The sequence below is a fragment of the Carya illinoinensis genome, chromosome 6 (genome assembly GCF_018687715.1).
Source record: "Carya illinoinensis cultivar Pawnee chromosome 6, C.illinoinensisPawnee_v1, whole genome shotgun sequence".
Classification (NCBI taxonomy): Eukaryota; Viridiplantae; Streptophyta; class Magnoliopsida; order Fagales; family Juglandaceae; genus Carya; species Carya illinoinensis.
Genome location: NC_056757.1, coordinates 5,069,397 through 5,085,048, shown reverse-complemented (window position 1 = coordinate 5,085,048; position 15,652 = coordinate 5,069,397). Strand labels below are relative to the sequence as shown.

Below are 15,652 nucleotides of genomic sequence, written 5' to 3'. Positions count from 1 at the left end.
ACGAGGTTGCTCACCAATTAGCTAAAATGACATTACATTGTAAGGAAGACATGTATTGGATAGAAGAGGGTCCTGAATAATTGCTAATCAGTTAGATACAGATAAAATGTATACTGTGTTTGATACAAGTTCAATATGAATATAATGAGGTGTATTTTTTAAAATAAAAAGATAAATAATTTTAAAAGATTTATTATATAAATTAAGAATATATTTAAAATAGGGACATACTGAGATCTGATCGAGCAAATTTACCGAACAATCAAAAATTCTTATTTTTAAATATTCTTTTAAATAATCTAAACATTTTTTTAAAATAATAAAAATTAAAAATTTATTAAAAAAAATTATTCGGGGAAGTAATATTTTCCTTTAAAATATCAATAAACAACTTAGAAATAGATATATTGATCTGTCACGAGGTTGTTAATTAAGGGAGAGTGAAGAATCAAAGCACGTAAACCCACGACGTAAATATAGTAAGGAATAATAATGGACACTATAATTATCGACGTACTTCTACAAGGCAGTCGAATAGCAAGCATGCTAATAGACATTGTCTATACCCACTACCGTCACTGTCATCGCGCCTCCAACTCCAAAATCTCTCTCTCTCTCTCTACCGGTGACTGAAAGTGTGCCTCTGCGTGATTTATGTACTTTTAAATTAAATAAATATATATCTGCTAGCAGCAGAAGATACGGTCTGTCACAGTGTCCAAAACACCCTTTTCTTTTTCACTTTCTGGCAAAGTAGACCGACAAACTGTGCTACTCTCTATCTCTGACTCGCACTTTGAAGTTGTACATGGCCATGAAACCCAAGATCCACCCTCCCAACGGCAATGGCTACTCCAGCGACAACTGCGGCGGAGGCGGTGGCGGTAGCAACACGTCCCCCAGTCCACCTCCCTCACCTCCCCGTCACTCCCATTTCCGCCGCCGAGTGAAGTCTAAGGTCCACTACGTTCACTCCCTTAAGGAAAGCTTTGGCGGCGGCTACGGCATTCTGTTCCGGCGGAACCTTCTGCTTCTGTCCCTGCTTTACGTGTCTGGGCTGCTCATGTGCGTGGGGCCCTTCTCTGCTTATGTTTCCGGTCCAACTCTTCCTGGCTCCTTCTACCGTAGCCACGAGATGTTTCGCAGGCTCTGGCGTGACATTGAGGCTGATAATTCATCCGCAATTGAGGTTCACTTTCATCATTACTTTTTCTTTTCCTCTTGGGGGGTTTTCATATTGGGTGCCAAGAAATGCCGGAAAAGAAAAAGTAAAAATAAAATAAATAAATAAATTGACAGACAGGTGGGCTAAATGCTTACTCTCGTCTTATTTTTGCAAGACAAGCTTGCTGATTGCTAAATTTGAGGTTCAGGAGGAAAGCAAATTATTTGCTTCTGGTCATGGAATATATACTACCGTACGACACAATGTAAATGTGAACATCCCGGCTGCGGTTTTGGAAAGTACTACTTAAGATCTCTGGTTAGTAAGAGTGGATCACATCATGCAGGTTTAACTCGATCAGATTAGTTCACCAAAAAAAAGAAAAAAAGAAAAAAGAAAAAAGAGTAATCGTATCAGTTTCTCGCTTTTGTGGTTTTCCTACGTCCTTTTACTCTAATCTTTGGAATTCCTTGGCAGCCAAACAGAATGTTTGGTGTAAGGGAAGAGAATACGTGATAAGAAAGAAAAGAAAAAGAGGATATGGTTGTATTGATTTAGTTAATTGATGACTGGAACGTTATCTTGATATTCCGATCAGGGAATTCTCTTTTGAATAATTTTCTTGGGCCATGGCCTTTGTGATCACACTCATGAACTGACATTTATGCCCTGAACTGCAACAACCACAAATTTATATTGTTTGATCCAGAGAGCAAGATCCTTCCGTTAAAAGATACTCGCCATGACTTTCCATTCTGGACATTTTTGTTTGTGTTTTGCTCTTTGTTAACTTGGGTATTTGTAATCAGAACAGAGTTATCAGTTATATTTTCCAAGCAGTATTTTCGTTCAAAGCATTACAATACTATCGACATTCTCTTATTTTGCTTGTTTGATGTGTTGCTGCATAACAAGCTACCTTCGCACTTATCTATATTGTTACTATTTTTCATTTGGCTAGAACTAAACTATAATTTTGCAAAGCTATTATTTTGTTTTGTGTTCTTTAATGTATGTTTGACAAAAGAATTTGATGTGATCAGCCAAGATGAAAATGTTGTTTCTTCTCACAGTTATCCTCTGTCTGGAAATTCAAAAGGAGGCTAAAAGAGCAGAGACCTTGCCCAAACTCAACTGCTGGACGATGTTTTGGTATTTTATGAAGTTTTACTTAAAGATGGATTTCATAGATTACTTCTGTATTTCTCAACTCTTTGATGTGGGATGTTATAAATGTGGTGCTTGAAAATCACTGATATTATGGCATTCTTATCTTACTTACATTTTCCTTCGGTCAATGGAACGAAGTTGTCTATGGACCTGAATACCTACCTCCTGTCTTAAACCTAAAAATGCTTCCTTCATTCTTTTGCCTTTTAAAGCGTGACTGTAAAAGAATTCCATTAGACTGACATTTCCCATTGAATTTCAGAGTCTTCTGGCTCCAATGGTTACTTAATTATTGAAGCTAATGGTGGTCTTAATCAGCAGCGCTCTGCAGTATGTTATTCTTCTCTAATAATTCTATTTCTGATTTTCTCAGTTTTGTAGAAACTAAAAGGACTTCCTAAAAAAGGAGATATAGAAATTAAAGAGGGCATCGACCAAAGGGAAAATTAAATGGGGGCACTATTCTAAGGCTTGATAAATATAAATAGCATGATAAGTCGGTACTCTTTTATCTCTCTTACGCGCATATAAGGCTTGTTCTTAATGTTTAATTATGTTTTTTTTTTAAGATTTGCAATGCAGTGGCTGTAGCTGGACTTTTGAATGCGATACTTGTTATCCCTCAATTTGATTTCCATAACGTTTGGAGGGATCCAAGGTGCGTAGCTAAATTACTTTGGTCTTTTAGCATATCACTGTAGAGCTGCTTGAGCAATCTTTAAATCACGTAACTAGTCAATAATATCATGGTGGTCTACTGTTAGATATACTGGCTGTAAAGATGAAATTCACTGTTATTAAGGACTATATGTTAGCTTGTAAAACTTTTTTATATTCCTTAGATATCATAGAGACATGGCTCTCAGGTTCCCTGGGTTTGAAATACCCTGTTTAATGTAGTTGCCGAGTTTTTCTTCTTGCTTATCAAAAAAATAAAAAAAGTTTTGCTACCAAGTGTTGGGAACTTGGGATGTTTGTAAGCCTACGAATGATCAGTAATGTTTTTAGAGGTTAAACTTGAGTTTTTCAGTTAATATATGGCCCCTATCAAATGGCATAGAACACATACCAAAAAGCATGCCGGACATGCATTGTAAATTTAGAAATATACAGCATAATGAGGGTTTTGGGTGTGCCCTTAAGGTCTCTTTTTTCCCGAAGGACATAGTTTTATTTTTTCAAAGAGAAATGATTTAGTCACAAAGAGATCCCACAAACTGACCTGGGTTGATGTGGTATGTTAGATTGTAAAGCTACTTTTATTATAAAGTATATCTAACGTATCATATAAAACCGTGTCAATTTGTGGATTTACTTTTGTGGGATCTCTTTGTGGCTGTAGCAGTTTTCTTTTTCAAATGCATTTTTGTCTAAACCCACACAAAAAACTGACAACATAATAATTTTTTTACAGTGAGTTTGGTGACATATATGATGAAGATCATTTCATAGCTACCCTTGAGGACTATGTGAAAGTGGTGAAAAAGCTACCCGAGGCATTGATGGAAAGACATGATTACAACATCACTAATGTACCAACCTTCCGTGTCCAAGCTTGGGCTTCTGTCAATTATTACTTGGGAGAAGTTTATCCTGTCTTGCAGAAGCAAGGGTATAGGTCAAACCCTTTTAATATTTCATGATATCCTCTACCAAATGGGAACTGTGAAAACTCTTCTCTCTCAGAGAGAATGGTATCAGCCAACTGAGCCCAGACACTTTATATAATGAACCTCGTAGATTGACCTAATCTGTCTACTGCCTGTTCAAACTTCTAGGTTGCTTTTGCTTGATTATATTTTTGATGCAGGGTTATTCGCTTGGCCCCCTTTGCTAATAGATTAGCAATGAATGTCCCACCTCATATTCAATCTCTGAGATGCCTCACTAACTATGAAGCATTGAGGTTCTCTTCTCCCATTTCAACTCTTGCAAATGAATTAGTGAATAGAATGATTGAGAAGAGCTCAGGGACTGGTGGGAAGTATGTTTCCATTCACCTCCGCTTTGAAGAGGTACTAATGCTTATTTATCATTGTATTCTGATCCAGTATTTGGTACTTCTAATTTTAAGTGGTTAAGAACAATTAAGCTACATGTGCTTGCTTAATACCTGTAGGACATGTTGGCTTTTTCATGCTGTGTGTATGATGGAGGAAAGGCCGAAAAAACTGAAATGGATTTAGTTCGTGAAAAAGGGTGGAAGGGGAAGTTCAAACGAAAAGATCATATCATTCTGCCAAGTCTCAATCGAATCACTGGAAAATGCCCACTATCTCCATTGGAGGTACCCTAAACATAAGCTACTTTTATTGCAATATAACCTTTAGAACTTCAAATTTGAGATAATCCTGATGGATTTGATATTTCAAGTCCAGTTTCTTCTTCTTCTTCCCCACCCCCCGACCCCCATTCTCTCTTGCTCGGTAGGCAAATCAAGTTTCTTATTTTAGCATTTAATGCTACTCAGAACCAGTTCTATTAGATTTTCAGTCCCCATGACTTTTCTTGTAGTACATGTAACAATATTTGGTTGAAGTTAGAGCTGCAACAGGGATGTGAGAAGTACCGTACAGAACTTGGGTTTTGAGGTTAAAGACGGGGGTGGGGCTTTGAACTCTACCTATATCTTTAATTTGTTGAATTTTATAGTAACCTTTAATCTTGTCTTTTCTTGTCAGTGTAGGTTGGGATGATGCTACGTGGCATGGGTTTTGGTAATGACACTTCAATTTATCTGGCATCAGGGAAAATATACCAAGCAGGAAGACATTTAGCTCCTCTGCTAAAGATGTTTCCCCATCTCCACACAAAGGAATCTCTTGCAACCCCAGAAGAGCTTGCTATTTACAAGGTGAACTCTTGTACACTCTTACAATTTGTCTGAGTCTTTACCTACAAATAGTCCTGGTGACTTGGAGAATCTACTCCATTAAATTTGGTATTTTCATCTTTAGTTATACTGGTAAGAATTTCTGGATAAATCGTGGTGATGCCTTCTTATTATTGAAAAGGTTAGTGATATGTTTAGATGGTTCATTGGTTGGAACTTGGTCCAATCCATTTAAAAATCAACATTGGATTTTACAAACATTTACTGTTGACTGGGTTCAAACAGGCCACAGTCAATAACAAGCTAGGTGATTTTGCCGCATTAGTTTGCACAAGATACATATTATAACGGTAAATTTTGGGTTTTTATGATGCTAATTCCCGACAGTTCAATCAGTGAATATGATTTTCACCAATTTATACCTATAAAATTTAACTAGTGACAAGATTCGAGTATGCATTTTTGGCTGTTAAACTAACTTGACTCGATGAAAGAGTTGGATAGAAGGCAATAAAGAAATAAGGTAAGGTTTGCTCAGATACTTATACTAGTGGTTTTTTCTTTGCCATGTGTTTGGTTGATGGCATAAGCTTCAACCACATTGCTCTAATACTCATTTTCAACTTTGGTAGGGATTTTCTTCAAGATTGGCAGCTCTGGACTACATAGTATGCTTGTCTAGTGAGGTTTTTGTGACTACTCAGGGTGGAAACTTCCCGCATTTTCTGATGGGTCACCGAAGATTCCTCTATGATGGACATGCGAAGACCATTATGCCTGATAAACGAAAGCTTGTTGTTCTACTGCAGGACATGGGTCTCAGGTCATCTCCATCCCTTAATATGAGTGCTTTGTAGTACTTGTGAAATTTATGCCCGAGTTAGTCTGCAAGACCCTTTGTCTTAAGTTAATAGGTCTGAGTGTATGGAATAGCTAATCAGATTAATGCTTTCGAACTTGACATTAGGGGTTTTAAGTAAATGTTTTTTAATACTGGTATTGCAGCTGGAAAGCTTTCAAGGATCAGATGAAAGAAATGCTCAATGAAAGTGACCGCAAGGGGATCATGGTACCAAGAGTGAGAAAATTGAACAGAAAAACTTCCGTGTACACGTACCCTTTACCAGAATGTAGATGTCTCCAGAAATCCGACAAGAACCTAATGAATCCAAATTCTACATTCTCTAATTACCAACTGAAATCCATGAGGCATGAGGTGGCAAACCAAACTTAATTCTTCAGCAGTATTTATCACTCGTGCTGCTGCCAAACATATATGATTTTCTTGTACAAGTGGGCTTTGGTTATTGTCTTTGATTTTTATGCGAGCCCATTACAATTCAGGCGAGACAGGCTTTTCAACTCTAATTCACGAGGAATTCCTCATTCCATGTTACTCTTCTGCCTTCTACATGGAGATACTGGATCTCTCATCTGGCATGGGTTATGAATGGAGCCTAAATTATGAACTGACCAAGATGGGAACATTGCTAGACTTCGATGTGCATGAGGAGGTATCACTAACCCTATCATTCAGGAAGAACTTGTGAGTTCCAAGCCTTTTGCAGTATACATAAATGAAGTGTCATTAATATTACGTTCGTCCTTGGCATTACAACTTTGCCAATCATTTTTGTTACCTTGCTCACCATTTTGTGTAATGAGAGGAAATCTGCATGACTTTGATGTAATACTTCCTTTTTTATTTTTCTTCTATTTTTATTCTGGTGCTTTTGGGAACAAAAGATGTGAATGTTTCGATATAAGAGTTGAATTTCTAACCATTCCATAATACTCCTTCCTTCAACAGAACTCAACGGTGGTGTTTATCCTTCTTTTCCCCTCTAAGCAAGATACATCCTTGAAATATAAAGGATGCAATAGGATTATTTAATGGGCTTCAGAAGATATTGTAGGCTAGTCTGATTTGATCAGAGGGTATGCTCGAAGGGTCTGATTTAAGCTCGCTAGCCTTTTCCCTGTCCAGAGATATGGTCAACATGGATCTTGAAGTAGATGGGTTGGCACTTGGCTTTGTTTGATTCTATGCCAAAAAGGATAGTTTGTGTAGGAGACTGGGACGATTTTGGGGGTGTAGGCATGATGGAAGATCAATCGAAGCAAGTAAACATCTCTGTGGAGATGGTAGGATTGAGTTTGAAGCAAAATTAAATTACCTTTACAGGTGTTCTTTCTGCCTGTAGACATGATGCTGGCTTGGTTGAAGAGGCATGGACCATATTTTTAAGTGCACCCTCAACTGGAGCACCATTATTGCATAGTTGGATATTCTTGGACAAGCTGGATGCTTCCAAGATGCAGAAAGATTGATTGCTGACATGTCATTTGAGCCCAACAAAGCCATACGGTGCTCATTGCTTATGGCCTGTCATCTGTGGAACTCACAAGAATACGGAACTGGATATTATTACTTAACAACTTCATGCATTATCCCTCGAGGTAAATCTCACTTATGTTTAAAATTTAAATTCATGTATATTATTCAAAGTTATCGTTTATTTCAAAAAGTTAAATTTATGAAAAGGGATAGATTTTAGGTACTGTTTGATCACAAAGAATTTTCATCTCAAACACAAAATTTTCATCTCATTATTACAACTTTCTTAAATTTCCATACAAAATATAATAAACAATTTAACTTCTTTCTTATTTTTTCAAATTTTAAAATAATAATAATATTAAAATATAATATTTTAATATTTAATTTTAAAATTCAAAATTTTTATCTGAAAAATCTCACTGACCAAACAGGACCGAGGATCTATATTTATCTTAACACCAGAAGACCCTTCGGTACGTATGGCACTTGCAAAATTGTTTAGCTTGTGTCTGCACTCTACTGTGTAATATAAGATGACAAAAGAATAGAAATTTTGACTTGCCTTTGGTAAACTCGTAAGATTGTCTTTTTCTGACATGTTAATAGGTTGTATTGTTTTGATTTCTGCCCTTTTTCCTTTCTCTTTCCCAGCCATAAAAGCTATTGCCTAGTCAGCTCGGTCTATATTCTTGTTAACGCCAACTTACCCAAAAAAAAAAAAAAAAAGAACAGCTTTTAAGTCGAAAATGAGAATGAATCTTATAACCTGGGTTGCATCAAACTCGAACAAATCCATAGATGATTGGGAGCAAAACTTCATTTCCATGTAATGTTTTTTCTTTCTTCCTGTTTTGTTTTTTCTCCAAGGACAATTAAAGCAAGAAGGGAAGGGGTGAGGGAGGGAGAGAGTGATGTGAGATATAGGACATAACTTTATTATTTATGTAGTAGTAATGTAAGAAATTCACCCATTAAAAAGAAGAAAGGTTCTGCATGGAAAAGGTAAAGCTGGTCCTAGCAATAAGACCCCAGTCCAGCTGACTGAGCTTGACTCAACAGAAATCAAAGCAAACAATAGGAATTAAACACTGTGGGTCCGCACCTCATATTGTCACTGTTCAAATGCATAAAGACAGATAGATCCCTAGCTTCCTGTCGAAGACCATTGGCAATTGAGCTATTGTCTCCAATAAAAGCTCTCCCATGTTACGTTGCTTTCACCCTCAATCATTTCAGTGTCTTTGTTTCCTTCTGGTCTTCACCATAAGTATTCTGATCTTCTGTTTTTCACGCATGCAATGTTAAACTTTAGTCTTTCCTTGCACCATTTTCAATGACCAGAAAAGGCAGAGTCCAAAAGCTTCAAAGAACTTACCTGCAGAAACTTGTTTTGGCCCCTGTTATCTGGAACCGTAATGACAAGCTAATCAAACAATAGACGACAATGAACTGGAGCTGGATATCTAGTACTCATCCATGCCATCAATTATTACCATCTATCCTATATTGTATGATCTTATTGTGCCCAACTTTGACTTATTGAGCCCTTTTAAACAAGCTAATTGAATACTTAACTAATGAAAAATGCTAGTTTTGTTCTTGAGTTCAACCGCTAGTGCATTTTAATTTTTTTCTTTAATTTTTTAAATATTTAAAAAAGTTTATTAGTAAATTTGTACAATTTTTTTTAAATATTTAAAGATGTTTTAAAAAAATGAGATTGTATTAGGGACTCGCCCATCAGTAAGAGCTAAGCGGTATAGTAGAAGCATCCTTAACTAATATAACTATTGTGAAACGTGCGGTAAATTGCTAATGAATTGTACGGAATGATAAAAAGAGAAAAGTAGAAATTGACATAGAGATTTAATGAGGTTTGACGATGTGCATACATCCACTTGGAGCGAGCGACACAAAATTTACTTTATGTCAATTACGGTTACATAATATGTATTTATACTAACCCTAAACGTATGAACATATTTAAAAAAATTATAAAAATACCCCTCGTACCATACCCCCAACCTAATCAGCGTTCCAAACAATATATCAATCTCGAAAGATAGATGCCATGTCGCTCTACTACGCTACACTCTACTCACTCTGGCATTTCCCTACTTTCAATTTATGAGCCATATACTTCAACAATAAATTATATTATATTTTACATGATTGTAAAATTTCTTTTATTATAAAATATATCTAATGTATTATATTTAATCATATCAATTTGATATCTTATTTTTATGAATATTTTTTATTTACTTCAAATAACCTTTGGGAAAAGATCCATTATATAGTTTTCGACTTCTTTCATATACAGCTTGTTTTAGTTCTTCACTTAAATTTTCTTGGGAGAAAAAAATTAAAAAAACAAAAAGAGTGATACTACTCTTCATCCTAAATCCTATCCTATCCACTGTAGTTAAAAATTATTTTATAAATAAACGTGATTTAATATGGTATGTTATAGGTTATATCTACCTTATACTAAAAAAAATGTTTACAATCTAACATGTTACATTAACTCACGCTAACTTGTATGTTTTCCTTTTATAATTCTATTTATAAACATAACATTTCTAATAAAATTTTTGTGAGAGATATTTTGATGAGTTGCTTGAAAAATTATTTTGTTTTTCACAAAAACCTGGACAAATGACTATATAATTTTTTTTTTTAATTAGAAATTTTCTTACATATACAAGATGTTTGGATGGAGAGAATTTTGAAACAACGTGGAAACCAAAAATAGTGCTCAACTCTCAACCCCTCAAAGCATTGGTGCTTTTCTTATTTTGTCATTTAAATATGTTGGGTGCTAGGCTAAAATACAAAAAACCACATAACAAAATGCCCACGCACACCCTGCCAAATGCCAAAATTAGGTCATGGGCATGCGCCACTCAAACCGTTCCGCCTTGGAACGTGTTGGGTGCCAGAGGGAATCGTGGGTAACTGATACTAGAGGATGCTAAATGATGCACGGCAACTGTTCGAGGAAATTATTGCTGTTCTTGGACCACGAATATGATGGTCTCTGCATGTGATTTTGTACTGGGGGAAAGGAAGTTGATGGTGAAGGTATTACCAGATGTTAATCTAGGACATAGATCCAGGCAACCTTTGTTCCCTTTGCAAGCATTTATAGGTGTCTTTTTTAGTCCTTGCAAATCTTGTCCCACACATTTAATAGCATTGGATGGTCCTATGCAAGTCATCTTTCTCACCTTTCCTTCTTTGCAAGCAATTATAGGTCTTTAGATCGAGTCGTTGCAATTCTTGTCCCACACATTTCATAGCATTGGATGGTCCTATATATGTTTTGTTTTATTGAAGGGCAATATTTCCTTAGATTTTTATTTAATATTCTCTCTATAATTATATATTTTAAATACTTTCTCCAATTACAAGAGAGAGATGCAATAAATATGAACTGTGCTTGGGATACTCTTTCTGAAGCATGTGCATGTGATGTGGTGTTATAACTTAACTTCTCTTTACTTTATAGCGTGACTTGTATAGTAATTTGGACTAGTTAATCTCATGCCTTGACTCGGACATAACCCATAATCAATAAGTACTATTCATCATCCTTACATCATTTCTTAATATAGCATCAAATAATTGAAAATTACTGTTTACATGAATGCCAATGTACACGAACATTTGTATTCCTATCGATCTTGTTTATTCATCGTCTTTCTACCCATCATTTTTGCATCATTTCTTAATATGATATCAAATAATTGAGAATTACTATTTGTGTGAATATCAGTGTACACGAACGTCTGTATCCTTGTCAATTTTGTTTATTCATATAGAGTAAATTATCAAATTAGCTTAAAAATCAATATCATTGTTATTGCCCTAGCTAACTTACACCAACATTACTACCACCATCCCTTCATCATCGCAATTAGCTTAAAAATCAATATCATTGTTATTGCCCTAGCTAACTTACACCAATATTACTACCACCATCCCTTCATCATCGCAATTAGCTTGGCATACCCCACACTGTAATTGTTATCATTATCATTCTGTTATCGTTACCATTATTACTATCTCTACGTCTTTAGCATTTTCTTTATGCTGCTATTACAACTTTTCCATTCTGTCTTCATTGTACTATCACCACCCGAATAATCATTTTCTGTGTCCCCTCCCCATCACCATCATTGTCACCTTTATCCTTCTTATTAACAACATAATACCATACAACTATTATCCTCAGGTCATTGTCACTATAGATCATTTATAGTTATCATCTTTGTCAGTACCAATATTCTAATTTCTTAATTCTCAAATACACTCGTCCAAATAACAAATATATAATAAATTAATGAGAATTTGGATCCCATTAATTTTAGTTTATTAATTCTTAAATATATTTACCTGAAGACTAATTGAAATGATGCCATTGTGAGAATCAAGAACAATACACCCACACACTTTAATAATAGGTGAATTTTCTTGGTGGTCCATGCTAGTTTGCTTAATACTCTTCACCAAAGAACAAGGAAATCCAAGTCATAAGAAAATGAGTGCAAAACAAGAGTCAAAATGATTGTAGATCTGGGATGGAACTTGATAAGAAAATCTAGAACCCCTCCCAACTCGGTTCAAGCTAGAAAACAATACCACTGAGCTCTTGTTTTTTTCCCTAAGCAATACCACTCACTGAACAATTATCGATGAGAAATCTTCTTTATTCAATATTTTCAGTCTCCTTGAATGATATTGCTGTTAATATATTATATTCACATCTCATACCCAAATGAGCGAGCAATATTTTCTCCATCTCAATTGAAATGAATGGTATTATTTAGCAATTAGAACGATAAGTGAACATCTGATATTTTACACTAAATGGATGTTATCCATTTCAAGTGAAGTAGATACAACGGTTACAAGATTTTTTTCCAAGTAAAACGGCAGACTAAAATCAAGACAAAAAGATTTCTCAGATATTGAGAAAGCAAGAAAATGTGCCATAGCCAAAAGTGTTTTTATCAGATTACACTAAAACCTCTCTGTAGATGACAACAAAACAAGGCAAAATAGCCTTGGGATTAGACACATACAACTCTTCCAGATTAGAATAGAGCCCCACAGCCCCAGCCCCCGCGACAGAGTCATACTCCTCCGCACTTCCCTCCATGTTCTTCCTCACCCTGCCCGCAATCACCCGGCAAACCAGCATCGCCTTTTTGTCGTTCCTATCCTCCGCCAGCGCTCCAGCTTTGTCATGCGCCTTCCCACTCGTCGCAGTTGTCAGGATCCCATTCTCAACAGCTCCTCCAGCTGGCTCTCCAGCAACCTTGAAGCCATTCTTTATGATGCTGCATACATTGCATTGTGGGATTGAATTGCAGAGATTGGAGGAGCCGTTCAGCCCCAGTGAGCAGACAAAGGTGGTGCAGTGGAACCTGAGGAGCTCGTTGCCGTCTGCTATGCAGCGTGGATGTTTCTTGGAGAGTTTGGTGGCCTTGGCTTTAATGGAGTCTCTATAATCCTCGAATCTCGAGATGGTTCTCTGGGTGTTGTGGACTTTCAGAATGCGGTCAATTTTGCAGATGGGAGTTTGTTTGTTCAGCCAGCTTGACTGGAAAATGATTTCCACTATGTTCTTGCTTGTATCTTCAGGATCCAGTTCAGATACTGTGCACATATTAGGGGATTGAGAACTTGATAATGTGGATTTAGTTTCATGGGTTGAATAAAGATTGGAGTTTCACGTATGAAGTCGGCAGTAATTAGCGAACCAAGACGTATTTTAACCAACAATTTATTTCTTCTTGACATGGAACTATAGAGGAAGAATGTATTGTGAAATACCTGCGTGCCTGACAGCTTGATGAAGCTCCAGATTCTCAGCTTTCATGAAGATCTCACCACAGTCAGGGCAAGAACAGATGCTACCCCTGAGAGAAGGGTCTCTGGTGAAACCAAGTACAGGATCTACCACCATTCTACACTCATAGCAGCCAGAGAATCTCCTGAAAGGCATTCCTCTGAAAGACCCACCAATGGATGAATTAGAAGATGCAGAGAACGAAGAAGTGGTAGAGGAAACAACCCCATTGACTTCATGCAGAGGAGCTTTCGGGGATCTGGTAGAAGCATCATTTCTACTCGAACCCATTGTGGGGGACCTTTTCTTGCGGACTTCTGGGGATCCAGTTTCAGGTCTGTGCATGACCTTTGTGTTGCTACAGAGCGAACCAGAGCACTTCATTTTCTTGCATTTCTTGGCATTGACAGTCACCTCCAGGGCTTGCTCTTGTTGCTGCTGTCGATTCTCTTGCTGCTGCTGTTGCCGCTTTTGTTGCTGCTTTTGTTGTTCCAGTTGTTGATGATGCTTTTGCTGTGTTTGGAGATCTTTACAGGTCAATAGGCCTCTTACAACTGACCAAGAGGGCGGTTTCTCAGATTTTAGGGGCTGCTGGTTTTGGTTTTGGTGGATATGCTTGTTAGATTTTGTTTGGTTTTTGGGTTTAGCCATTGAAAATGAGATGTAAAAATGGTCAAACTGAATCGGAGCTAAACAAATGTTGAGTTTTTGGGCTCCGTTTCAGCTTTTCTGAAACATCTTCTAAGATGCTTTAATAGACATAATGAAACAGCTGTGGGGAGAGTGGAGCAGAAGAACTCCCTTTCCTTGTAATAAAGTTAGTATGGATTTGGGACTTGTGGGGGCTCTTTGATATATACAGATTTTGATTTGTATTAAAATTGCACCGAGAAAGACCTTGTTAATGATAAGCATCTGACCGTTGAATTGCAAAAGGAGACTGTTGAATGGTATTACCACAAGAGAAGAAATGGATATGGGTCCCCACACATTAACACAACAAATGGACTATCTTTCTTGCTTATTAATAATGCATCCAAAGGGTAGGATAGAGTGCCCAAGATTGTATACATTGGATGGTGGTGATGTTAAATGGAATCAACCTTCTAAAGGGTTGTTATATGTTATTTTCTATCGAGAAGTGCTACAAACACAAAAAGATTACATAAAATAAAGTTATAAAATTACATGAATTCACTTGATCCATTAGATATATTTTATAATAAAAGTAACTTTACAATTTGACTTACCGCATCAAGCCATATCAATTGATGAATTTACTTTTGTATAATCCATTTTTTGCTGAAGTATTTCTCTTTTCTGTATTATATAAAAACAGTATCTTTTGGCACTAGTCATTGTTTTTTCTTCCTTTTTCTAGGAAATTAAAAACTCAATACTTGTATGCAACATTCCTATTATTATCATATGTTAATACATTACTAAACCCAAAAAATTTAAAGTAACGAGTGTTGACTCCACTTATATTACTTTAGGAGTTCTAATACTTACAGGTCGATCATTAAACACATAGCATTTGCTGTGAAATCCATTACAATTATTAAAAAAAAGAAGTCAAAATATCAATACTTTATCATGTTAAAGCTTCCACATCAATTATATGGAAGTGAGAATTAGCATTTCTTGCATGATATTATGTTAGAAGCTCTAATACTTACAAGTATGTATGTAAACACACATCATTTGCTATTCGATCCATTACAATTATTTAAAAAAGTCAAAAATATCAATACTTTTATGTGATGAGAACCAAGATGGATGTAACCTTAAAGATCCTTTACAAATTCCAGATGGGCCAATTACAAGATCAAGAGCCAAGAAAATCAAGGAAACAATGCAAGAATTGGTACAAACCACTTGGGATGAAACTACGAAGAGCCTAACACTCAAGATGAGTTTGGAGGAAGGAGAACCAATTTTGATCCAGTTGATACAAGCTGTGAAAAATATGACTTAGAGATAGGGCCTATTGTTGTTAAGGCTTTCAATTTATTATTGGTTTAGAATAAGTGGGCTTGAGGATGCTTAGCCCACATACGTCATATTTCTAATGAGCTAATGTTTTTGGGTAGGCCTTATATTTTGGCCAATGGCATATTTGAAAAGTTATTATTTTATGTGAACTAGGATTTTAGAATTACTATAGTTTGGCACTGTTCACACTACAATACCCGCGATACTATTCACTTAGGATTTTTTTGGATTGTTATTTAAATCACTTGTAGTCTCATTTGATAAGGTTAAACAATATTGAATTTTCATTGT

The 15,652-nt window shown here is 36.1% G+C and overlaps 2 protein-coding genes across 2 annotated transcripts; one reads left to right on the top strand and one right to left on the bottom strand.

Annotated features, from left to right (window-relative positions):
* Nucleotides 1–586: 586 nt before the first annotated feature.
* On the top strand, nucleotides 587–6,952 carry LOC122312326 (O-fucosyltransferase 10-like). The gene is made up of 10 exons (XM_043126881.1): nucleotides 587–1,189; nucleotides 2,239–2,317; nucleotides 2,598–2,665; nucleotides 2,905–2,993; nucleotides 3,750–3,947; nucleotides 4,146–4,350; nucleotides 4,455–4,622; nucleotides 5,022–5,189; nucleotides 5,801–5,991; nucleotides 6,174–6,952. The coding sequence occupies exons 1-10, from the start codon at nucleotides 809–811 to the stop codon at nucleotides 6,400–6,402; spliced, it is 1,776 nt and encodes a 591-aa protein (XP_042982815.1). The 5' UTR covers nucleotides 587–808; the 3' UTR covers nucleotides 6,403–6,952.
* Nucleotides 6,953–12,370: 5,418 nt separating this feature from the next.
* Nucleotides 12,371–14,200, bottom strand: LOC122312319. The gene is made up of 2 exons (XM_043126874.1): nucleotides 13,351–14,200; nucleotides 12,371–13,173 (listed from the first exon to the last, which is right to left on the bottom strand). The coding sequence occupies exons 1-2, from the start codon at nucleotides 14,015–14,017 to the stop codon at nucleotides 12,530–12,532; spliced, it is 1,311 nt and encodes a 436-aa protein (XP_042982808.1). The 5' UTR covers nucleotides 14,018–14,200; the 3' UTR covers nucleotides 12,371–12,529.
* Nucleotides 14,201–15,652: the final 1,452 nt, after the last annotated feature.

Excerpts from the sequence above, each read along its gene's own strand:
- LOC122312326 (XM_043126881.1), top strand. The coding sequence starts at position 809 with ATGGCCATGAAACCCAAGATCCACCCTCCCAACGGCAATGGCTACTCC. Across the intron at positions 2,666-2,904 it reads TTAATCAGCAGCGCTCTGCA|ATTTGCAATGCAGTGGCTGT; the intron begins GTATGTTATTCT and ends TTTTTTTTTAAG. Across the intron at positions 4,623-5,021 it reads GCCCACTATCTCCATTGGAG|GTTGGGATGATGCTACGTGG; the intron begins GTACCCTAAACA and ends TTGTCAGTGTAG.
- LOC122312319 (XM_043126874.1), bottom strand. The coding sequence starts at position 14,017 with ATGGCTAAACCCAAAAACCAAACAAAATCTAACAAGCATATCCACCAA. Across the intron at positions 13,174-13,350 it reads TCAAGCTGTCAGGCACGCAG|TATCTGAACTGGATCCTGAA; the intron begins GTATTTCACAAT and ends ATATGTGCACAG.